The 25,717-nt window shown below is 44.3% G+C and overlaps 1 protein-coding gene across 4 annotated transcripts in view; it reads left to right on the top strand.

Annotated features, from left to right (window-relative positions):
* The window catches only part of sgsm1a (small G protein signaling modulator 1a), a 39,884-nt gene extending 14,492 nt beyond the window's left edge, over positions 1–25,392 (top strand). Inside the window, exons 5-27 of one of the 4 annotated variants that reach the window (XM_018749124.2) lie at positions 4,914–5,076; positions 6,939–7,091; positions 7,382–7,449; positions 7,536–7,681; positions 8,175–8,312; positions 8,895–9,019; positions 10,098–10,165; positions 11,603–11,766; positions 14,920–15,049; positions 15,256–15,417; positions 16,427–16,553; positions 17,271–17,335; positions 17,817–17,962; positions 18,533–18,664; positions 18,761–18,943; positions 19,114–19,185; positions 19,982–21,157; positions 21,255–21,379; positions 21,491–21,573; positions 21,655–21,764; positions 21,995–22,091; positions 23,126–23,293; positions 23,563–25,392. In XM_018749124.2, coding sequence (XP_018604640.2) covers positions 4,914–5,076; positions 6,939–7,091; positions 7,382–7,449; positions 7,536–7,681; positions 8,175–8,312; positions 8,895–9,019; positions 10,098–10,165; positions 11,603–11,766; positions 14,920–15,049; positions 15,256–15,417; positions 16,427–16,553; positions 17,271–17,335; positions 17,817–17,962; positions 18,533–18,664; positions 18,761–18,943; positions 19,114–19,185; positions 19,982–21,157; positions 21,255–21,379; positions 21,491–21,573; positions 21,655–21,764; positions 21,995–22,091; positions 23,126–23,293; positions 23,563–23,651 — 3,890 coding nt within the window. In that variant the 3' untranslated portion in view covers positions 23,652–25,392. The remainder of the gene's footprint in view (positions 1–4,913; positions 5,077–6,938; positions 7,092–7,381; positions 7,450–7,535; positions 7,682–8,174; positions 8,313–8,894; positions 9,020–10,097; positions 10,166–11,602; positions 11,767–14,919; positions 15,050–15,255; positions 15,418–16,426; positions 16,554–17,270; positions 17,336–17,816; positions 17,963–18,532; positions 18,665–18,760; positions 18,944–19,113; positions 19,186–19,981; positions 21,158–21,254; positions 21,380–21,490; positions 21,574–21,654; positions 21,765–21,994; positions 22,092–23,125; positions 23,294–23,562) is intronic. The other 3 variants (XM_018749125.2, XM_018749127.2, XM_018749126.2) reach the window with 3 other exon arrangements.
* Positions 25,393–25,717: the final 325 nt, after the last annotated feature.

Genomic DNA, 25,717 nt, shown 5'->3' with positions numbered 1-25,717 from the left:
TTGTCACGGTATAAACATATAACATCAGTGTGTTCAGGGTGTGTATGCTCACACATACACATGGGGGATGTTGCATCTCTCAGCAGAACACACAGGCTGCAGGTTAGGGGTGTTTCCATGGCTCTCCTTGGCTCTCCAGAAGCTCTTTGCTCTTGACTCTGCTGAGCTCTCCACCCCACCACATGTCTCCAGCACGTGAACATGCCAAAGGCACACAGAAAACAGGCTTCTGGAGCCTCGGATTCCTCTGAAATCTGTGATTCACACCTGCTTTCAGCTTAGTCATCATTGTAGACAAGCTGGGGAGAATTCAGGAAGGCTCCTAGTCATTACTGTTGTTCTCACTCTACTGTTCATTTTTTGCCATTTATATAGCCATTTTTACCTATTTACGCAGATAGGTGTTTCCTTGGTGCAGTTGAGGTAAAGCACCTCTCCAAGGGTCCATCAGCAGGACTCCCTCTTGCAGACCATGACTTCGACAAGTCATAAAACCGTAATACTACACTATCCTTCTTACTCATAATTTTCATGTTAATAATGCATAATTATCGTATATGGGATTCATCACTTATCATTTTTTTTCCTTTTTTTCTTTCAGTTTCTATTTCTTGTGTTTTTCCTTCCAGTTTTAACACAGAGATTGTTTTCAGTTGGTCCAAGCTAAAATGACACATACCAGAGGGTCTGTTCCAGTGCCTGCCTTGTCAGATGTGATATTTCAGATTCTTATTCACAGAAATACACTGAGAGCTTTATAGAAGACGGACAGACACAGATGACGACTTTATGAATCCCAAAGTAAACTGCATGAGGCTACAGCAGCACACATAGAACAAAATACACACAAAACAACAGGGTGAGATAAGAACAAAGTAGTGGCAGAGAGACCGCAATCACACAATTATTCCATTGTGTTTTTGCTTTGGACACCTATGGCCCACCATCCCTTATGCTGGTTCCTCACCTCTTCTTCTGTATGATACAAGTCCTTGTGTTGATGCAGATGATGTCACCACTAGTTTAGCAGAGACAGGTCCACAACTCAAACAGGAGTAATTTGCCCCGTCAATACCATGCCATCTGTAATGTGCTGGCATGTTGAGGCTCATCTCCATTGCTCCAAATGTCAAGTTTGGCCACCCTGCCCTTTCCTTGCCTTCTTTTGCTGTGTCATTTTCCCACAGCCGGGATGTCTACTTGATAGAAAGCATGGCTACTTGAGAGTGGGAGGTCAACACTGATGGCACATGAAATGAAATGTCCCTGTGCCGCTGGGATACAGGCTTATTGCATTCTTTCCTGGCAACAACTAGCACTGTTTATGGTATTCTATGTCCAAAACCTGATGGAAAAACCCGAGCCTTCCTACTGATTGCGGTCCAAACATTGAAGGTTGAAACTCATTACGTGCAAGTGTTCATAAGGAGGACTGATTGATGTCACTGTCACCACCTACGTGATTGTCTTTCTTCAATAAAACCTTTTGGTGGAAAATCCTGCCGGACTTGAGTGCCACGTGACATTTTTAATTCTGCCTCTTGATTTGTTTCCATGGAAATAACTTTGCCAACACTGCTGTAGATGACGTTTGGTCAATTGCGCTTCGCTGTTCTCGGGAGTAAAGGACCATGTCTGTTTTTCACCTTCGTGAGTGAAATACATATGTATTTTTTGCTTATTAAAGGATTTTAGAGGGTTCTCACATTGATGTGATGGGCTGACAGAGAAATTTAATCAGTTACCATTGATTACAAATCCAAGATAAGACCACCTGTGGTATTCTCAGCAACACCTGACACTGACACACGCTGACTCGACACACCACTCGCACCTAGTAACCTGTCATGGTTACAACTAACAGCTAACAAACAGCTCTAGTATGTCTGACAATATAGTTTTTTTTGTTCCTTTGCTCCAGATGAAGATATTGTAAGAAAATGATAAATGGTTTAAGGGTGAGGGGAAGGCCTGTGTGGCACAGAGGTAGATTGAGAAAAGGGGATGACAAACAGCTCAACACTCCCCTCTACCTCCAGCATCTTGCTGCCCACATACCTGTTCAGAGGTGGTCTCCAGAGTGACGACTGCCATCCTCTCAACTATGTGCGAGCTGAGTGGCAGGACTAATCTGGAGAGAGCCCTTGAATATCGGCATGGCTTGGGCACTATTATGCCACATAGGGCTGAGGACAAGAGGGTGTGACTATGGAATGGATATCTGTTTGTGTGATATATGTATTACACATAGACATAGTAGCCGTGTAGCCGTTTCAATGCTACATGGAAAGCATTGCTCAACTCCACCCACTGGGACCATGAGTGCAAAAATATGGCACGTAATCAAGCCTTGACATTAACTTTTTGGCTCACCGGCCACTGTGGCTAGTGATTTTCCAAAGTCACTAGCCACTCAGAATTTTCACTAGCCAACCCCCCCCCCCCCACACACACACACACACACACACACACACCCATAAATAAAAGGAAACTAGAGACTGTTACTGCATTTTATGATCATTTAAGAAAAGTGAGTTTAGCTGGACACAACGTTAAAATGTCTCTTGTGTGAGTGTGTGGTGGGGGTCAGTGGGAAGAAATGAGGAAGACAGAAACATGTCAAATGTCCTCCAAGCTCTCATTTTGCTAGTCTAGCCTCTCTTTTCATCTGCCCACATTGATTCTGAGATTGCCTAGCTGACGATAGTATTACCTGTAAACTAAGTTACCTTGCTTATCTTAAAATGTGTAAAATGAATGTAGTTACTAGCAATCAAGTACAGTAATGTTAGTATTGATTAATATTTCCTCGCACATCCACAAGTAACGAGTGGAAGGGTCTGCCATGCTTCCTGATCACGTGCACGTTTTGGAAAAGCAGCATCATCTTTTGAAACTGTGATGACTTTCACAGCAATGCTCTCTAAGTTCTGACTAAAAACCTGTCTTTGCCCTCTTGCAAGTTGGGCAAGTTTGGCTCTCCAGTTTGAAATTGGTAGTTCCCACAGCAAAAGATTTTCTGTAACCTTCGTTGTCGTTGCTGTGAGTGCGACACAGTCCATGCAACATACATAATGTTTTTGTCGGGATCATACTGTACATACTGTAACTGTAGCCACTCGCGACCCAATCTCCACTTTTCATTTAAAATTCTAGTTTTCTTCACCTCATCTTGATCTTGATCTACTGTCTTCTTCTTTTTTTTTTTTTCTGCTGCTCTATCCATTTGTTCACCTGATCTTTTCATGCCCTTAACATGCCGCCACAGTTTCAACTTTTCTTCTCTCCTGCCCTTGCTGGAGTCTGCTGCTGAAGTGTCCAATAGTATGCGCGCGCATACTGCGCAGCAAGTACTCATGAGGATTGTAGTATTATTTAGGATGATATTAACTTGATTTGATCGTATAAGGAAGAATTTTGTGAACTACTTTTTTTCACACCATCAAAACATCACCCGCCAAAGTGGCTAGTAGATATGATGGAGCTACCAGCCATTGCCGTTTTCTACCCACATTTGGCGGGTGGGCGGCTGTTAATGTCAAGCCCTGCACCTAATGCGTAAGTGTTCTAGGTGCCATGGAGGAGGCAGGATGCAGCAGTAATTTTATGAGTAGTGGAGTGAAGAAAACAGCTTTGATTGTGCATTGCTGACAATAGTGCTTCTCTGCCTTATAAAGGTAATTTGTTCCTGAATACCGTTTTTAAGGTGAATTCTCATAAATCAAAGATGTAATTACAGTTAGTTTCAATGGTAATATTTTTAATGTGTTCCTAAGCCCCAAAATTGACACCCATTTATTGTAAAATCTCACAGAACCCCATTAAAAAGCACACAATTGCTTCAGCTGTAAACATTAGTTATGTAACAATATGACAGTGCAGTTTCCCTTCAGTGGTTACTCCATAACACAGCAGGGCTATCTACCTGCACTCACTAAGCTCCTTCTTTGCCATCATGTACGCTACGTGTCAAACATTCACAGACAAAATTATCATACCTTGTATATTCAGTGTTTCCTGCCTTTGATGTACAAAAACTTGAGAGAACACACACACACACACACACACAGTTTCAGAACCGCTTGTCCCTTACGGGGTCACGGGGAACCGGAGCCTACCCGGCAACACAGGGCGTAAGGCCGGAGAGGGAAGGGGACACACCCAGGACGGGACGCCAGTCCGTCACAAGGCACCCCAAGCGGGACTTGAACCCCAGACCCACCGGAGAGTAGGACTGCAGTCCAACCCACTGCGCCACCGCACCCCCAACTTGAGAGAACAATAAAGACAAAAGAAATCAGTGAAAACAATGAAAATGAGTTCACACTCAGTGAACAAGCTGACATGGTCTGGACAGTCCAGATGTGGCCGTGATTACCTAAACATGAGGAAGTGTATTGTAAGGTGTGTTAAACTCCTTATAAAATAATTCAGATTCTTGTAAGTTGACTGGGTGTACGTGGGGGTAGAACAGTAATGAGCTGAAGTGAATTATAGAAAAACGAGGAATGAATAGAGATTTGATTCCACCGGTTCTGCTTTGTTGCTGGCTTTGAATATAGGTGTGATCATTTTTACACTCACACCTTTGACAACAGTTTGGTTTAAAGAACAAACAGTGTAAACAAGGTGGCACAGGGGTTCAGCGCAAGTGCTTGGAACAAATGTACGACTGTGGGAGCATGTTTCGAACCCAGAGCCTTCCATTACAGGCAAATAGTTCTAACTATTATGCAACCTGAAGTGCTTTTTTTCAAGTTGTATGTCTACATGTGTGCCCTGGTTATAGAGCTGCAGTTCATGAGTACTTGGTTCACATGGGAGGAATCTTCCAGTGTCGGTTCTTGACATGTTTGTGTGGACTTTTGAAACTGTGCTGTATGTGGTGTGTTTTTCCTTTTTCCTTCATACAGCCGCAGTAGAGGCGTGCATACTGCACGGGCTAAAGCGGCGGGCCGCAGGCTTCCTGCGCAGCAACAAGATTGCAGCCCTTTTCACCAAGGTGGGCAAGAGCTTTGCCCCAGCAGAGGAGCTGTGCCGGAAGGCCCAAGAACTGGAGCAGATTATAGAGAACAAGTGAGACACCGTCATAAACGCCACCCGTCTGCTGAGCTCGTAGATCGAAAGATACCACCAGTCCCAGATGCGAATGTGCATTGCTGTCCTTGGTGCGTTGCCCCATACCGGAGACCCGTTTATTCCTGTATTCATGTTTATTGTTATTAGGAGGTATGTACCGTTGATTTAATTTCACCATGAGATGAGATGAGATAAGATACTTTATTGTCATTGTATGCAATGCAATACAACAAAACGTTGTGTGGCAGCCCTCAGAACAACAGCAGCAGAAAGAAAGAACACTTAAAATAAGTAAATAAAGAAATAGATAAGTAAATAAATAAGTAAGAATGAGACTGAAACTTTGAAGTCCTTTCATGTAGCTTTTCTAATGCTAACATAGCCTCGGCTTGTGGTGGAATGTATAGCCTCCTGCATCAGCTGTTGTTCACATAGACGCACAGTCCTCCTCCTCTGCTCTTTCCGGAGTCCCTCATCCGATCCGCTTCTGATCTCGTCCATCTTGTTGGTAATAGACCTGGAGTTGGTGAGGAGCGGGCTCAGAAGTGCTAGTCTGTACGAGTTAGCCTTTAGCCGAGTACATGGCCCAGGCTCATGTCCCTGCTTCTGTTTCCTCTCCCTCCGCCGCCTGTGCAGCATCGCTGGTGGGTTGGAAGTTTCAATGGGCTCTGGGGGGTATAGGGTCTCCAAGGGGATGAAAGTGTTATCTCTGATCAAAAGTAACTGAGATCGGTAATATGGGGTGTTGGTAGTATCGGTATATTGATAATATATGTTGAAAGCTACTGCTGTTCTGAGGGAGAGCCCAGCCACTGCGTCTGCATGTGCTGCCATCTTGCCCCCGCTATGTACCCCAGGAAGCCTGCTGCACTCCATTTCGTGGAAACACTTTGATTTATTCATTTAGCTGATGCTTTTCTCCAAAGCGGCTTATAATGTTCAGGTTACAGTTATTTGCCCATTTATATAGCTGGGTAATTTTACTAGAGCAATTCAGGATAAGTACCTTGCTCAAGGGTACTAAGACAGAGCTGGGCATCAGACCTGCAACTCTTGGGTCCAAAAGCAGTAGCTCCAACTACTATGCTACCAACTGTCTCTTTATAATGTCAAGCTTTTCTTCAAGTGTTAAAACCTTTCTTTTACACCTACCACCTGAATTTTTATCACCGGCACTTAGGCAATTTCTTGTCACCTTGCTTATGCATTTTGTTGTTAATAAAAAAGATTTTTTGAAAATGACAGGAACCTAGAGGAGAACCTCCCAGGCAGCGCTTCCACAACAAAGCATGGAGAGTGGAGTGTCATGCAAGTTCCCCCATGGGCCGTGGCGTTCCGCTTTCACTTTGCTTTTCAGCTGATTTACTCAGTAACACAAGATGCAAACGTATTGGGGATGAAACTGCATATAAACTAACGCGACTTTTGTGTTTTACTGAAACCGTTCCTCTTTTTAGTGATGGCATGATGAAAACTTGTGTAGTAGCACAAAGGACTGTGTTTTTCTGTTTTTGCTTTAGTGCCCCAAGCTGACCAAAGCATTAGTGTTTCGTGCTGGAAACAAGATGAATGAAAATGGCTTACAGTGTATATGTACCAATGACTTTTCATTTTTCTGTTGTCCCAAATGCTTAATTATAATTGTGATTTAGGCAGGCATGTTCACATTAGGAACTGGTCAATAACACCATCAAAAAGTTAATATTTATTAGTGCATGTTCCGTCATCCAGCCTCTAGATACTGTATTTACTCTTTGCACTGAGCAGGTAGTCAGACAAATATGCAAAGTAAGTCTATTGTTGGGTCTTAAGGTAGGTTGTCATGTTCCTCCTCTGCCATCTGCAAACTGCTCATACAGGCGGAACCAGGTACCACTGAATCATGAGAGCTCCAGGAAACTGCCAAAGGTGCCTAACATCCCACCACAGGCCATCAAGCACCTGTGGGTACGCACTGCTCTCATGGAGAAGGTCCTGGACAAGATCGTACTGTACCTGGTGGAGAACAGTAGGTGAGGGGTGGGCCTCATGGGCATCTGCTGAACGAAATGGGGCAAGGTGCATGAAATGTCCCGGTCTGTCCCTCTCTGAGATATCAATCCTCTTTCTGTTTTTTGTTTGTTTGCTCACTTTTTTACTTGTACTCCTACATAATTGTCTAAATGAGATGCTTGTTTACTCTAGCATTGTTGCACTGTCTACTGCCAATGTGTTGCTGTATGTGTGCTGCTGCGGTCTTGTTCAACTTCCCTTTGGGTTGATAAAGTTCTTATCTCTCTATCTGTCCTGCTTTTCTTTGCAGCAAATTCTATGAAAAGGAGGCAGTTCTAATGGATCCAGTTGATGGACCTATCCTGGCATCTTTGCTAGGTACCACTGAACAATTGTTAACCTTAAAAGTGTACTGAGACAGACTGTGAGCATTGTTCAGCTTCTGTCTTTTGCCCTCATTGCAGTTGGCCCCTGTGCACTGGAGTACACCAAGATGAAGACAGCCGACCACTTCTGGACAGACCCCTCAGCTGATGAGCTGGTCCAGAGACACCGCATTCATAGCAGTCACTGCCGGCAAGATTCACCCACGAAACGCCCTGCCTTGTGTGTGAGTGGGCCGGCCCGGTGCCCATTGCCACGTGTCCACTATGACGTGGAATGGCGACGATCTTCTCTAATAACTCTTCCAGTTGTTTCTGATTATGCCCACCTTTTGAAACAGTGTGTGTTTTCATGTGCTAGTGTCTGGATACGTGATTGCTTTAAACACTTAGTAGCAGAGACCATGCAGTGTGGGGGATTAGGACACGCTCAAAACACAAGGGCACATTCTTTTGGTGGCAGCTGTTCTGCTTTGTTTGATTGCTTCATTGTCTGCCATAAAGCATGGAACTGCTGTCAAAGAGATCACTTTGGAGAATGTAACCCAGCCCTATACTGAATACGTGGCCAAATGCATTAATCTGCCATTAATCTGAGATTCTGGGACCAGTGATGGAAGTGGGCGAGGTATCTTTCCATTTGAACTCTGAACTGGCACAACAATCATGTTGAAAAATTGGCTGAAAACACAAGTCACTTTGCTCTCTCTCTGCACACAGATCCAGAAGAGGCACTCCAGCAGCAGCATGGATGAGCGGCCCTCTCCCTCGCCATCTGCCCGAGACTATGTAGAGTCGCTCCACCAGAACTCCAGGGCCACACTGCTGTTCGGCAAGAACAACGTCCTTGTGCAGCCGGTACTTCTCCGTTTGCTGACTGTGAAATGGGGATTTAGCTTCACCGCAGCTTTCAGAAAGATGTATTTGAAAAATCATTTAATCATGATCAGTTTCACAGCTTGTTAGTGATTTCACTAAGTCCCACGCACAAGGAGTCCAAAGTCCAAATCACAAAAGTTTTTGGTTCTAGCTCTGATGTGGTGGAATCATCTCCCCCCCGTCATGCATAACTGCATGAATCCCGCTCAAAATTCAAGAAGAGTTGTGGGCCCTGTTCTCCCCTGATGGCCTATGTACTTGACAAAAGTGTCTACTATGGTGCCGGTTTAATAATTTTTTAAAAATCCAGCTACTCCTATAATGTACACTGCTTTGTAATGTGATATGTGACAAATTGACTGTACTGAAGAATCACGTCTGCATCCACATCTCATCTTCTGTTATTGTGCGGTACTTTTTGTATTGTTCCCAGAGATGTACATCACTTTGGATAAAAGTGTCAACTAAACGAATAAATGTAAGCGTAAAAGTAATTTCTTCCTACACAGAAAGAGATGCTGATGTGATGGTTCTGTTCTCCATGTTCCTTCCCATCTCCAGAGGGATGATATGGAGGCTATCCCAGGCTACTTGTCTCTCCATCAAACGGCCGATGTCATGACCCTGAAGTGGACTCCTAATCAGCTGATGAATGGCTCTGTGGGAGACCTGGACTATGAGAGGAGGTGAGAGTGCCCCGGCTTGTGAAACGAATGGGCAGCATCCTGGGAAGCAAGGAAATTTATGCTATGGGTCAAACAGGTTTTTACACTTTTAGGTCCAGTGAGTTAGTGGAGTATAACATATGTAAAATACCCTTTAGCAGGCTGCGCACTGAGTTGGGTATTATGACCAAACATGACCACGAGGGGAGCCCTCAGTGGCATGAATATTCGTAAAAATTTAGCATGAGGGAACAGGGAATGGTCACCTAATCATAATGAAAATAAATAATAGTATAATATGCTGAGTGAGTGAATATAGTGAGTACTCGAGTTCACTGCTTGTCCTCATTAGGGTCATGGCCTGTCCATCGGACTAATATAGTAAAGTATTACAGAGAATACTGCACAGAACTCTCTTGAAGTTGATGTCTGAGAGTCCTGGAGCACCTCATCTCTGAAGAGAACCGATGCTGTATTTCCATTTCTATATATATTTGTTTTGTGCTGATGGCTGGCATTCTGCTTCATTAATCCAGTGAAATGGAAATGCAAACCCAACAGTGTGTTCTTGGTCCAGCAGGGCAACTGGATTAAACAATGAAATTCAGCAGAGAGGAAGAGCGTGATATAAACTCTCAGTTCATCCTTTAATCGTGTGTGTGATGAAGATGGGAGCACCAGACAGCCCCCACTAATTGGTCCTGGTGGTCCTATAATGGTGTGGCCTATATGTTCCACGCACAGCCCGAGTCCACTCATCACGTTATCAGACAGAGTAAATGTCACTCAATGCATTTTTAGCCCTGTGTAATCATGTGCATCCCATGAATCAGTATTTACTCACCGCTGGGAAAGGTTTTACTTTTCAGGACTGAAGTGTTGCAACCCGTAGAAATAATTTTTTGAATTATCTGCTACCTACATCAGTGGAAATGAGCATGTTTGTCAGCGTTCACTTTGGGGGGGTATTGCGCGATGCGCACTAATTTAGCAGATATCAAAATGCTTTAGAAAGTTTGACAAAATCAAGTGGCTGGCAGCATATCGTTGTGACATGCTTCCTCATGCGTGAAACAGACGCTAATGTGGTCTCTTGCAGTGTTTACTGGGACTACGCCATGACCATCCGCCTGGAGGAGATTGTGTATTTGCACTGCCACCAACAAGGTAGGCTGCCCGATCCCTGCTGTTGTCTTCACACATCCCTCAAAATACAGCTCGCTGGCTGCAAATCAATACTATGCTTTTAATCCATGTTAAATACACAGAAAACTGAGCAGTTCCAGCTGTGTCTTCTTACCCTTAAGAGGGAACCTTGTTAAATATCTAACTAAGCTCTGTAATATTACTGATGCTGACATCCTGCTATTTTAACAGCTTTGGTCACCAGCTAGTCCCTAGGTGCCCACTTTTCTGCTCCAGCTCATCTTAAGGACCTAGCTTTGAATGACCCGTTGACTAAGGTCTAGGGAACATAGGACTGAACCCAAGTTGAGAGTATCAACTAAAGGATCTGGAGACAAGGCAGCATTAAGAAGGCAAAGGGACAGAACCAGAGTGTCAGAAGAGATATTTGACAACTTGTTTAAGGCAATACTACCAATGGAGCCAGAAGGAAATGAATTGAACTAGACTGCACTGGCCTGAAGTAGGCAAGAAAAGGCAAACGACCAGCAAAGACATTAAGTCAGGACCCCAGCATGAATCGGGAGCCCAAGGGAGGGAGGTAGCAAAGGGTTGTACTTGAACTCATGAAGCATCAAGGTCAGTGAGCAGTGCACTGCAGACTGTTTAAGGAGAGATTTAGCTGAGTATTAGTTCATGTCCATGTCCCAGTTTTGGATGGACTTGGGTTAGGGTTACGGATAGGGTTAGGGTGGGATTAGCCACATGAAAGCCACTGTTATGTAGACATGGATGTTTCGCCAAACAGATTTTTCTGTATAATACATTCTTTACATGATGCACTTTGAGTTGTACAATAGCCATGGTTTTCATGTGACATTTTTATGATATATGACTTAAATAATTATTCATTCTTGACAAGTTTTAATTAATTACTGAAAACTGATTGTTTTACGTAGGGGGTGCAGTGGTGCAGTGGGTTGGACCACAGTCCTGCTCTCCGGTGGGTCTGGGGTTCGAGTCCCGCTTGGGGTGCCTTGCGATGGACTGGCGTCCCGTCCTGGGTATGTCCCCTCCCCCTCCGGCCTTACGCCCTGTGTCACCGGGTAGGCTCCGGTTCACCGCGACCTCGTATGGGACAAGCGGTTCTGCAAATGTGTGTGTGTGTGTGTGTGTGATTGTTTTACATCCTAGTCTCTGTTTTCAAGGCACAGGGATGCAGTTGTGGAGGAGAAATAGTGAACTCCCTCTTTTATATATCTGAACATTTTGAGGGTGTCTAGCTTTAGTTCTTGAGATTTGCAGTCCATTCACTCTTATGTGTAACTCAGAAGTCAGTTTAATTCTCTGCAGAACTACATCCATGTGTTCATCACTTGCAAGTCATTCTTCAAAGGCAAATCCATGGACTTTGGCCAGTAGTTAATGTGGCTTGTGGTTTGTGTTTGGAACTTTCTTTCCCTCTGTGTCTTCCTCCAGTGGACAGTGGGGGTACAGTGGTGCTGGTAAGCCAAGATGGGATCCAGCGACCCCCACTGCGTTTCCCCAAGGGTGGGCACCTGCTGCAGTTTCTTTCCTGCTTGGAGAATGGACTTCTGCCTCATGGACAGCTGGACCCACCCCTCTGGTCCCAGAGAGGAAAGGTCAGTCTGTGACAGACTAATAGCGTCACATGTCAGCCCATGTGTATCATCTGCAGGTGTGTGATCTCACATGCAATCAGGTAAGAAGAATATTTACCAAGGGTCAAAGCATGCTCTCTGTGGGCCTAGTGAGTGAAAACTTCTCAGTAATGTACGTGTCATTAAAGGTAGAAAGATTCATAATTAGTATGTTCTCCTGAGAGCATAAATTCTGAATCAACCGCTTTCTTTTACACCCCAGCTAGTCAAGCTACTTTAAATTAAGCGACATGCATACACTTGCCACTGATACAGTATATTTTGTGTGTTTTTGATTAAATGCCTTTAACTTCCATGCAGCTAGAAGCCTTTTTCGTAATATATTGTTAAAGATTTTATGAATAGCTTTTTACATTCAGGGGGCAGAGGGGGTTTGGCCCTTGCTCGCTGTGTGGCGTGTCTGGGCTCAAGCCTTGTTTGGGGTGCCTTGCAGCGGACTGGCATCCCATGCAGGGTGTGTCGCCTCCCTCTTAAGCCTTGTGCCTTTTGTTGGCGAGTATGTTCCAGCTCGCCGCGACCTCGCTCGGAACAAGCGGTTGTAGACATTGGTTGGTTTTTACCTTTACATTTAAGTTTATTAGACACTTTGCTCCAAAGTTACCTGTAACTCCAGGTAAACAAAAGTGCATTCAGCAAGGCCAGTACTGCCCATCTGAACTGGAGGGTTTAATAGTGGAATCAGTGAAAAAAAACTAATTACAGCAAAAGCACTGACGAAAATAATCAGATAATGGAGTTGATATGAAGGCATCTTTTCAAAACATGATTTTACTTGACAACATCATTTCTCGAGCAGCTTTTCTCTCCCACATTGGACTGCATAAATGTTTTATGGGCCATCATTAACGAACCTTTCCCACCGCTTCTGGGCGACAAGGAATGACTCGTGCAGTTTTATTACTGATCGTCTCCTCTCTCTGCTTTAAGCACCTCGCAGAGCAAAGCAGCTGTTTTATAAGTATGTCTAAATCCATTTGCCGTGATGGCATTTGAGCAGCCAGCGGGGCAAACCGAAACCTATGGTTTAACTTTATATCTTAATAATGGCAAGTTCGCAGATTAGTGTCACAAGAAGGGATTTTGTGTTGTACGCAAGGGGAGTGCATGTAGCCGAAATTGCATCAGTTATTGTCCAGCTAAGTTAATGGATATGCTGTAGATCCATTTTCAAATGTACAGGTTATATGTCACCCACTGCATAGCATCTTCTTTAATATCTTTGTAGGGTTATTGCTAATGTCAGCCGTCATAATCTTTATTCATAGTGTCATGGTGTCACTCCGGAAGGAAGCCGTTGGACCCAAGCGCAGAGCGTCGGGGTTCAAAGGGGAATCCAAAAATCGTGGTCACAAGACAAAACGAGGGTCGCCGATGCACAAATGTTAACAAAGGGACAAACTGAAATCCGTAATCTGTGAGTCAAGCAGGAGATCGTGAAAACCGTAGGATCTTAACAAGAGAAGGGAAAGGAGAAGGGAGAACAGGGCTAAGGACGGGTGGAACAGGAGAGGTAAGAACTCGGGAAGCACACTCGCTATGATAAAGGTTGAACAAGGTTCCTCGTTTTGAGTGTGCTCCGGACCGCCCTTTTATGCAGTCATTCCCTGATCCGCCGCCGGTGATCCTCGTTGCGCTGAGGGGGGCGTGACACAGACAGTTACTCTAGTTTTTACACTGAGCCTGTAGTCCACTTTTCAACACCATTTACACATACTGTGTGAGATTGTCTTGAATGTAACATCTGGAATATCAAGCATAATATGTTGCAATCCCCTGATCATGTGAACTATGTATTACTGTTCCCATGTGTTCAGCAGTGATTATTCTACAACCCCAATTCCGAAAAAGCTGAAAAACTTTTTTGGGGTGTGTTGCAGGCATCAATTTCAGAATAAGCATCTATCTTGAAAAAACAATGCAGCTGATCCCTTGTCTTTATACTGTTTTTGTTTCAATACAAGTGAAAGTAAATTTACAAATCACTCCTTTTTGTTTTCATTAGCATTTTTCATACTGTCCTGACTTTTTTGGATCTGGGGTTGTAGGTGAAAATACCAGTTGGTATTTGACTTTAGAAGAATTTTGTGTACCGTGAAATTATTTACCTTCAAGAGTCTGGCCTTAACTTAATTTAGTGATGTTACTGTAATTTAACTCAATGATGGAAACAGATAAGAAAAGGTGTAGGACACTAACCCTGCATGAATTGTAATCTAAGCAGCCTTTGAGCCGTTTATGTTTATGTTTATGTTACATGTTTATGCGCTAAATTCCATATCTGTCTTGCGCTGAACAAGCTCCATGTCTCAGTGGAAACGACTGACTGACCATAAAGACTAATTATAGTGACTGCCTGAGACTGAAGCTTTAATAGCTGTTAGTTCATTGTATTTGATTGATAAGTTGATGGAGAGGGATCATTTCTCTTTGAGAGGGATGCAGTAAATTGCAGATGTAATTTTGAGTATGAAATCAGCTGCTTTTTACTGGCACCATAAAACCTCCAAGTTCGATTTTCTTGCATGAAATCAGCAACTTTGCATGTAGAGATGTAGCTGGACTATAAATAGTAAACTGGTGGGTGAAGATGTAGAGTAACTTGAATAAAGAAGCATCTTCGCGGTGAATCAGTGACAATGAAGGACGGATTGAGCTCATGTGTGCCTGACTGTGGTGGCAGCATAATAAATAACCACAGGAGTAAATAACAATGTCACTCATGTAATTCACTGTCTGAAAGGCTCCTGTCTTCCATTACTGCCCTGAATGAGATTCTTCCTATTCTTTTTCATGATTGTGGAAAACACGCAGTGAATAAATGTTTACATGCTTACTCTTCTTGTTGATTGATGTTACCGTGAATTCAGGGTGGTGCCACCTGCAGAGATGAGACTTCTTTGTGCGCAGCTTACATGTGTGTGTGTTTCCCATTCCAAAGATGTGATAGACCGGTGTCCCAAAGAAACCACGCGCAGCCTTGTACTGTATGGTCCCAGGACAGGTTCTGACCACTTGACTGTGCGCGTGCATTTATTACCTTTTTCCTTATTTCACATGTCTAATCAGTGGAGGACAATGAGGAGAAATGCATGGTCTTTTTTATTTTCTTTACAGGGAAAGGTTTTCCCAAAATTGCGTAAAAGGTGTCTGCAGGGGTCCTCAGAGTCAACGTCGGACAAGGAGGAAGACGAGGCCACAGACTATGTCTTTCGCATCCTATTCCCCGGAAGCCAGTCAGAGTTTGGTAAGCACTTGCACGCTTCTCGGTCATCAAGGCACGTGAGTTGCTTCTGTCCTTGTCCTTACTTTTCTGTTTATCTGCCGTCTCTTGTACTCATCAACTTTTCATTTCACGTGTTTGTTGCCATGTTTTTACGTTTGAGTTCTTCTCATCACAGTCCTCATATAGTTTTGTGTTTTTACCGACCTGCTCATCATTGTTTGTTACAGTGACTGTAACTCAGGCTCCCCGTTGCTCCCCTGTGTCCCCCTTGTCCCGCTCCCTCTCACTGAACATATGGAGAAGCTCTCCCTGGAGGTCCCGCACCCTGGTGGTCCCCAAATGCTTCTGTAGCTGCCCAGGACCTCCTCCTGATTCGACCGCACACAGCTGTAATACTCCCTTTCTCCTGCATCCGCCTGCCAGCCTGCTCTTTCTCTGAGCTCCTCAAGCCACAACCTCTGGTCCAAAAGCCCCCTCTTTTACATCTCTGGGTGTGTCCTTTGGTCCAACTTCTGCCTCATACACCTATTGTATTCTCCCCACTACCACTCTGGTAAAGCTTCCGCTTCCTCTCTCAAGCTCATGTCTGAAAACCACCTTGGCTCTGAGTGACTGCAAATTATGGGACGTTCGGACAAATGTTGCCATGAAAGACACGTGTCGCTGTCATCTGAGACGTCCTCACATGAAATTGCATCCTTTAGTTTGGTCACTTAAAAGTGTGCATACACTGGAAGTCCTCAGCTTATGAATCTATAGCTTCCAAGTTTTTGTGACAGTATTGGACTAAGCTATACAGCATGTCTGGAAAGCACTGATAGTGTTCTCAGGAAAAAGCACACAGGTAACTATAAAATGTAAACCAGAAAAAATTAAGTTGAGAACATATCAAAAATCTGTGCTTTTCGCATGCGTTCATGGCTTCTTCTGTTTTGCACTTTGCAAATGAGGTGAGCAAATATTGACCAATGAGCAAATGAAACTATTAACAGATCTCAGGTTCAAAAACTGAGGTATGAGAAAGAGGAAAAAAGACCTTATTTCCTCACCAACTGGTATTGTGACAATGTTGAGTGGTGGTTGTCATGTCCCTGGCAGACCTTTGTCCGTGTCTGAAAGATTTACTTTGATTCAAATGGGGAAACTGGTTTGATTTATGCTTCTCTGGGCTCAGCTTGTAACTCCAGCCAGTTTCCGGGGTAGATGAGTTCCTCACTTCACGTTTTCTGTTATTATCTGCCTTTGGTTTGTAGCTGGTGACTCCTTTCATATGACTAATGATCTAAGCACTGGTGTTTGATTTCTACGTTGTGGCCGCTGTCTCTACAGCTTACAGCTCCAGCACAGCAAGTCAGGGCTGGACACCTCAGTTGACCATGATTGTATTGTGTCACACAGTGACCCCGGATCTGATGGACCAGGGGGCAACAATGTGGCACCCAACACCCAGGAAGTCCTCCTGCTCTTCTTGCTCACAGAGCGGTTCCTCAGATGGGGGCCCCCCTAACGGCTGCAACCAGGAGAGGTCCGGAGGCCAAATACTGCTCCCTAATGACATGTTTACATAGCTGTAGTCCCATGTACTGCAGAACCGTTCCTATCTGGTCATGTAGATATACAGGTGTTCCTCCGCTTGTGAAGGGGTTCCATTGGGTAAAGCTGTCAGCTAATTAATGTAGTAATAAAGGAATAACTAATTTAGGGGACACATGGCTGAGTAGTAGGGCTGTTGCCTTAAAATCTGAAGGTTCCTGATCTGAATCCCACTCCAACTGTTAAGGTAATCACTATCAATTCATAGAATAAAAATATCCCACTGTTTAAATGGATATATCATTTTAAGCTTCTTGAGCATAAAGCAGCACAAAGGCACAGCAGGTAATGTTGGTGACAGTTGGTCACAGTGCCTGGGCTGCACATCCAGACATACGGTTGAATCCCACTCAGGATGTGTGGACTTTGCATGTTCTCCCCGTGTCAACAGTCCAAAGGCATACATAGAAGTAGGCAGCTGTAAACCATGTCGATACCCTCCTTTACCCCAAAAATACACACATGGGTTCCATGAGTCAAATTAATCAGACCACACAATCCATAAACAACTTTACTGTTGTAATTGAAATCAGCAGGAGGAAATGACAAACGGCATGTATGTCGATCCCTTCTAGTGGCTTGGGACATAACCCAATTGTGGGCAGGAGGCACTGAGTCTGTGCTGTGGTCTGTGCTTTCACCTCCACAGAGCACCCCTGAAGCTGCTCTGCGACAACATGAAGTACCAGATCATCTCCCGCGCCTTCTACGGCTGTATGTATCTGCTGAATACCCATCTATTGCATGGTGTGACTTGAATGCCGTAGTTCTCCCATCCTCTGTAATCATCCTTTAAGAATGAAGTGCAGAACTATAACTGTCCACAACATGACTGAATCCACTTTGGAAATAATACTGACTGCAGTTTTCGTGTTTGTTTTTTCTCCCCAAAAATGATCTTCTTAATTGAGCTGCCTTAACAGCACTAACTGGTGATTGATTTAGAAGTCTTTGGACTCTCTAGGTCAAGGTTACTTAATCTTCCTGTCCAACATGTGCCTATGTTTACATTTACATTTACATGTATTCATTTAGCAGAGGCTTTTGTCCAAAGCAACGTACATCTCAGCAAAAGTACAATTTATGCATTACATTAAGAGAATGTTAAGACCTGTTACGTTGCCAAGAGAGCACAGAATTACCCCCAGAGCTTAAATACTAAAACTTGCTTAAGAGAGTCCCATGTGGTGACCAGGGCTGGCGTACTGCCGTCACCTGTCCACCGTGCGCACGCACCTGTCTGCCCTGGTAAACCACACCATTGTGGAGCCCGATGTGCCCTGTGATGCCAGCAGCGGTCTCTCCCTGGACGTGTGGCAGCAGTTCCTGCAAGACTCCACCGTGAGTAACACCCCGGAAGCTGCATCATTGCGGTGCTTCCGCCCCCTGAACATTGGAGATCATGAATATTCATACTGCTATTTGTTACCCTGATGAGTCACACAATCAAATGCAGGCATGACTGATGCTCTCACAGAATGCCAGTAAGGTTACTTAATATTGTTAAATTGTCTGAGGTGGAGATTTTTTACCCTGTTTTGTGACCTCATCCTGTTCTGTATTCAGTTACACTGCTGTGCATTACGCAGGAATATTACCAGCTTCATGAATTAGTCCTCAAAACTAACAACTGCTTGTTAAAAATTTTCATCATCTTGGTTTGTCGGACTTATTCAGACAGAACATAATTTGTGCCATTTGCTCTCTTACTGGAAACATAACAAGCAAAGTAAAGGCTGTGTGATGTCTATTGCTGTATATACACTGTACACACACCATACACACATTTATCATACTCTAAGGACTGAGAGCAGTAACAGTTTTTGTGCCACACTGTTGCCATGGCTGTGTGCTAGCGTGTGTGTGTTAACAAGCTTCTCTTCCAGAATGCTTAACGCCACCTTCCACCAGCAGGCTTATGAGGAGCAGGAACTGCTGCGCCTGGTCTATTTTGGTGGGGTGGACCCCTCCCTGCGCAAGGAGGTCTGGCCCTTCCTGCTGGGTCACTACCAGTTTGGGATGTCGGAGGCTGAGAGGAAAGAGGTGCGTTGTGCCAGCCGTCCTCCCGTCCTCTTATGAGGCGGCCTGTCCCCTGGCACCGAGAGCGGCGTCCTCCCCATTCCTTCCTGTCCCTTGCAGGTGGACGACCAGGTGCGGGCCTGCTACGAGCAAACCATGAGCGAATGGCTGGGCTGCGAAGCTATCGTGCGGCAGAGGGAGAAGGAGCAGCATGCTGTGGCGCTGGCCAAGTGCTCCTCGGGGGCCAGTGTGGACAGCAGTGTGCAGCGCATGATGCACCGTGACTCCACCGTCAGCAACGAGGTAAGGCATGGCCACCCCACCGTCCTTCTGATGCAACAGCAAACCATCTTTGAAAAGATGTTTTGATAGAGCCGACGTGTCTGTTTCTCTCCCTGTCATGCCCCACTTGACCCCCACCCTTCGTGTCACCATTGTGCCCTCTGCATGGCCCCCACCTGCCCATATCCCAGTCCTCCCAGAGCTGCAGCTCAGACAGGCAAAGCCATGCAAGACTGCAGAGTGACTCCAGCAGCAGCACACAGGTACCCCCTGCCCACACACACACTTAAATGTACACACAGGTACCTGCTGCTAACACCAGCTCACACAAAAACTCAAAGTACTTTCTGCACAGGTAAATACACACTGTCACACACATGTTGACTGTCACGCATGGTCACGTGCAAACGCACATTCGACCAGAAGTCACACACACATACACTTCAACAGCTGCGCATAGATACTTACTGTAAGTAAAATACAGCCAGGTGCTGCTGCAGGATCCATGTAATGATTCATGTGTATTTTCCATGTATGAGGGAAAACACAGCGGTCAGTAAGAAACAGTGATCGTTGTTCCTTAGGCACCTTTCAGTGTGTAACAAATTGATGTGCTTGATTTCTCTACTTTGAGTGTAATGCAACAAATCTGACTTGGTCACATTGTCGCAACATGATGCATAAACTCAAATGGTTCCTTCATAAAACCTACACTGTCTTTGGCATGTACTAGGTGTCCTCGTTGTACCAGTTTTGTCCCAAATCCCAAGAAAAGATCCTCCATTTTCTGCCCTTGGTCTGTTTGATGGCATATTTCATGTTTTGTTGCCATGACACCAATGGATTGTTTTAAACCCTTTGAATAAGACACAAATTCTCTAACTGAGTTCATACATATTTACCATATTTAAAGGAAAGTTCAAGGCAAAGTATACTAATATTATAATGTATGTGTTTTTCCAGACTGTTCCAGCTCGTACTGTTATTTACTCAGTCTGGATCCCCAGTGTTGCTCATATGTCTTCTTGTAGCAGGTGTTCCTATGGTTTGTTGGTGCAGGTGTTTGAGTCCGTGGAAGAGGTAGATCAGATTGAGACGGAGCCCAAGGCTGACGAGACTAAACAAGTTCCCAAAATCCCCAATGGCACCCTCCCGAATGGCACGAGCTCACCGGATTCAGGACACCCTTCATCCCGCAATTTCTCGGTTACCTCTGGGCTCTCGGACCGCTCGCTGAGCACCGAGGACAGTGTGGCCCTGCAGCAGCCTGGCCCAGGCAAGCCAGAGCAGCCAGCAGATGATAATCCCGCTGCTGGCACTGGTTCCAAACCTCAGGCTCAGCTGCTCACGCGCAAACAGGAAGCTAAAGCCATCAAAGGCAATGGAACTAAGGCTGTGAAAAAAGAGGAGGTCAAAGCTCCAGAAACAGATTCTAAGGATACAGAAACGGAGGTCAAAGCTCCGGAAAGACAGGATGGTGCAGGTCCAGATACAGCAGATGCCGCAGTCTCAGAAACAGCGGAGTCAAAAAGTTCTAAAACAGAGGAGACCGGAGCTCCAGAGACACAAATGGCCAAGGAAACTGTATATTCAGAACCGAAGGAACCAGACAAAGCTTCCCAAGTTCAAGAAGACGAAGAAGAAAACAAAGCTGCAGAATTGAAGGAACTTAAGGCCGTAGAAGAAACCAAAGCTCAAGGCATTAAAGAGGTCGATAAAAAAGAGAAAGGCAGTGTTTCAGAAATGAAGGAAAATGAAATGAAGTTTCTGGAAATTAACATTACTCAAGGTTTTGGAACAGGAGCAACCAGGGGCCTAAGTACCACTGAAACTTGTACTGTTCTAGCAGCCGAGGAGGCCCTCCTTGCCACAGACTCAGATGAGTCTCCTTCTGCCATCGAAATGGAGGAGATACCTGTTGCCAAAGTGTCTATGAGCCCCTGGGACAAGAAGGCTCCGTCGGAGAGTACGGGAGACTCGCTCTCAGCCTTGGCGGATAGCGTGGGGGCCAGTCCGGTCCTGGAGGAGGTAGCCGTGGGGCCAGCAGGGTTACCTGTGCTGGAGCTGCGACTCGAAGAAGAAGGAGGGAAGCCCAACTCAGAAGGTAGTGGGTCAGCGCACTCTGAAGAGCCTGAGATGGAGAGTCTCTTTCCCCAGTTTGACTCACTGGCCGTGGGTGGGGAGGCGAAGAATGAAGCCGCATCTCCGGTGTCCTCCATCGGCACCACCTATTCTGTAAGACTCCCGTCTCTGGTGGCAACCTGTGTGTGAAACACTAGTGATAGAGCTGACAGTGAAACTTATCATTCGTGTCGCTTGTGGTGCGTTTCAGCAAGAGCTACTGGACATGTACACAATCAATCTTCATCGTATTGAGAAGGACGTCCAACGCTGCGACAGGAACTACTGGTATTTCACCCCTGCTAACCTGGAGAAACTGCGCAACATCATGTGCAGGTACCCAGCAAAGTAGCACTGCACCTTCACCTTTGTTTCAGTTTGTCGATTAACCCTGCTCTCAAGGGTACACTTCACCTGTGAAATGTTTCCATCAACTTCTGTTTGCAGTTATGTGTGGCAACACCTTGAGATTGGTTACGTACAGGGCATGTGCGACTTACTGGCGCCTCTGCTGGTCATCCTGGATGATGGTGAGTGTTCATGTCGACTGTGAGCTGTACATATCTCTCCTCTTCTGAACTGACTCTCTCTTTCCGTGTGGCCCATCTCAGAGGCCATGGCGTTCAGCTGCTTCACAGAACTCATGAAAAGGATGAATCAGAACTTCCCCCATGGGGGGGCAATGGACACCCACTTTGCCAACATGCGTTCCCTCATCCAGGTGCGTAGTGTTTGGGGGAGGAGTGTTACCTGGAAAAAGTAGAGAGTTTGATATCGAGCTCTTGGTGTGACGCCAGCACTCTGTAGAGAGGTGCTGTGAAACAGATGGTTGAGAAAAGTGCTTGATAAATGAAGTAACACAACTGTAAACATAGGCTTGATCGTTTGCAGAAGCTTCATCACCTGCTGTACCTCCCCACCCCCCCATATGCTGTTTGTTTCTTTGTTTAGATCCTGGATTCTGAGCTGTTTGAGCTCATGCACCAGAACGGAGACTACACCCATTTCTACTTCTGTTACCGCTGGTTCCTGCTGGATTTCAAGCGAGGTAACGTCCCCTCAAAGGCAACGAAACACTGTCCAGATACACTCTACCTGCACTCTTTACTTCCTAATAACATGTCTGATGGACACCTTAGAAGGGTTTCTCATCATCAGCCTTTTCAGCAAGAGATTTCATGGAGCTACTGAGTAAGAACAGAGATTAAGGATGTATCAGACATCTGTGAGTACACTGAAAACTGTAGTTAAACCTTTTTTATTACACTACAGTTCAAAATAAGAAAATCTGTGCTATCATCTCATTGTTTTCAGTTCTTTGTTTAACTAGCACCATTATCCAGAGGTGGGTGGTCAGCAGCAGTACTCAAGTTCTCATCAAAGAGTCTGCTTAAGTAAAAGTAAAAAGAAAGTGTTCAGTTAATTATTGCCAAGTATCATCGGTTCCAATTATGCTTTTTAATTTTCTGAACCACTGTCAGTGTTAACAGCTTGATAATACAGCTTTACAGCTCTACATGTAGTTTTATATCAATGTATTTTCTCTACATAGAATTAGGTATTGTCAGTAAGACTAATAAAATGGATAGAAAAGAAACTGCACTGCACAGCCTGCTAAAGAAAACAGCTAGTTAGTCACACTCCCTGAACTTTATTTATTCTGTAGGTTTAGCTGATTTGATCATTATGTGGTTGTGCAACAGTTCATGTAGCACAACACAATTCGACTAACAGGCGGTGGCTTGAAAACATTTTATTGCTACTTTATTGTGGCAAGATAAATGTTGTCTAACAGCTATTAAAGTGATATTCCATTGCACTGAAGCTCTGGTTCATCCAAAGACATGCAGTTCAGCTGGATTGGTCACTAAATCACTCATCGTGTGAGAGAAAGTGTCTTTCACTGGCAGATGGGTGAGTGATGCATCCAGCACTGTAAATCACCTTTGGGGATTGTGCTGTGGGCTGACGCCACTACACAGTGGAGAAAAGCGTCTGCAAAGTGAATAAATGTAAATGTGAAAGTGTGCGGTTAGTGCTTCAGACAACCATCCTGGGTCATTATTGCGTCCACCCCTACAGAGCTGGTGTATGACGATGTGTTCTCTGTATGGGAGACTATCTGGGCGGCGCGGTTTGTCTCCTCCAGCCACTTTGTGCTCTTCATCGCCCTGGCGCTCGTGGAACTCTACAGAGACATCATACTGGAGAACAATATGGACTTCACAGACATTATCAAATTCTTCAACGGTAAGGAAATATGTGATCCGCCATCCTTGCCAAGATCTGTTTGCCACGTGAAATAATCGGAAAGCAGTTACAGTTTGCGTTCATTAGTTCTTCTTCATACTGCTTCTATCTTGTGCCTGAAACCTGGAGCCGATGCCGTTTGGAGAATGAAAATGGAGTCTGGTGCACTTCCACACATCTTATTTCTTTAACAGTACCGCACTCACATAGCCATCCTGGTAACAATCTGCCGATGTTAAAGCTGGAATTTGTATCCCCTGGCCTTACAGAAATGGCAGAACACCACAATGTCCAGCAGGTGTTGACACTGGCCAGAGACCTCGTGTGCAAAGTTCAGAGACTCATCGAGAACAAGTGACCGTGAGGAAGCCGCCTTCTCTTGTGATCACTTTCCCTCCCAGGCTTCTTGGTGTTCTGCTTGTCCCAGCCATCTCATACAAGGAGTTCCGACACCCTGTATACCAGTCTAGTTCTAATTGCCACCCCGCTCTGCCCTACACCTGCCACCCTACACGTGCACTGCTGTATTGACAAAGAAACTGTATGAAGCTGTGTTCTCCTTCTGGAACAAAGCACATAGGCAAATGGAACTGTTTGGTATTTGGTGTTTTTTTTTTTTTTCCCTGTTCAACATCAGGAACTATTTACAGTAAAACCTCTGAACATTTTTCTTTAGTGAAACTACCAGTTTTGATGTCAAACATTCAGTCATTAACGTAAACACGGTGCGTAGGATCCATGTGACCATGTGCCAAGGTATCAAGGTGTAAGCAGCGTGAGCACTGTGGTAACTCCTCCCGGAATTCATATTCCATTGCTGCAGACCCCACTGAGGTAGCTGTCTGCTTTTTACCATACTACATGTTACTGTGCTTAGTAAGTTAAAATGGTATTTTCGTAATGAATCATCCAGGCTCAGTCGTGCTCTGCTGGGTGTTCTCTTTTTGCGTCTATATACGCTTCGCAGAGCACAGTGTGCTGTGTGCAGTGTTGTGTACAGGTAGTCGGGACAGGACACAGCAAGGGAGAACGTGTTGGGACCACAAGAGAGGAACAGCCTCATGCCGCGACTGATTTACCGAGCTCTGCCAGTATGATATTCTACATGCGATAAAGTTTCACGCCAAAATGTACTAGGTTTTACTGTCTTTTTCCATAATGTTGGGCACTTGAGTCATAATTTCACAAAGTAAAACAAATTTGCCATAATGCCGCACTGTCTGTATTCTACCTGTGAAGAGATTTCCCTAAAAGACCTCATCATTTATATTTGTTTGCCTTAATACATACTTCTGTGAACAGTGGATTTTCATACCTCTGGTTATGGTCAGTCCTCTGTGCTTTTGCAGATCATTTTTTTTTAAAAAATGAGATAAGTATTTGTCTGTGGGTCATTACTTTTTAACTGAGAAAATTGAAGAAATGGACAACAAACCAGTGTCTTCGGTATGCTGCGTTTGTGGAACAAAACTAATCAGAACAGAAGGTGCATACTGTGATGATTTGTGCTTTTGCCAAATGAGTTTTAAAATATAATAGTACATACCTCTTGTTTTCAGGGGAACATGTCTGAGTGAGGAACTTCAGACCAACTAGTAGCTCTTTTGTGACACTCTATAAGTGTTTCTTACTCTAGAAGACAAAAGTAGCCAGTTTTGTTGTAATGCCTAAAAATGAATCACCTTGACTCATAATCTATTAGTAAGGCTTTGATAATTGGGCATGATCCATTGTGAAATATGGTACACTGTCTACTAGCATCAGTTTTACGCTCCGTGTTTGGTACACTGTCCAAAATGATTGTATTCACCATTAGATTAGCTATTAGTTTGTCAGCCTGTGTGTATGGAAGTGTGGGACATACTGCATTCTGGGATGAAACACAAGCACAGGGACCTGCGGAACGCCGAAGCAAGTCATGTAGTGTTATTGCGAATGTTTTCGATGAAATGTTACTTTTCCCCTCATCTGACATTTGTGTCTAAGATAAATCTATATATTGCTGTCTGTGTACTGTAGTGTAACAAGGGGAAATTAACAGATGTAAAAGCGGTATTATATATAATATATATTATATATATACTTCAAAAGTGTCTGTGCATTTAAATAAAATAAATATATATAATATATAAAGAAAAGTATATGATGTACATGTGAATTATGGTTTTCTGAACTAAAAAACAACGAAAGAAATACAAAGAATATTACAATGCTTATTTATTTTTTCATTATTCTTCTGTGAATCACTGTATATTATGTAAATTCTGTGATGCTTATTCAACATTTTCTATTGTCATTCTGTAAGCACACTCATCTCATGTAAAGTGTACTTTATTTTCAGACATTATGAGTATATTCAAATATGGCACCAGTGCTGTGTTGTAGAAGGTTGACCAATAGAGATGGGGTCCAATTTAACACTTA

Source organism: Scleropages formosus, chromosome 19 (genome assembly GCF_900964775.1).
Source record: "Scleropages formosus chromosome 19, fSclFor1.1, whole genome shotgun sequence".
Lineage (NCBI taxonomy): Eukaryota > Metazoa > Chordata > Actinopteri > Osteoglossiformes > Osteoglossidae > Scleropages > Scleropages formosus.
This window is presented reverse-complemented; position numbering and strand designations above follow the sequence as displayed.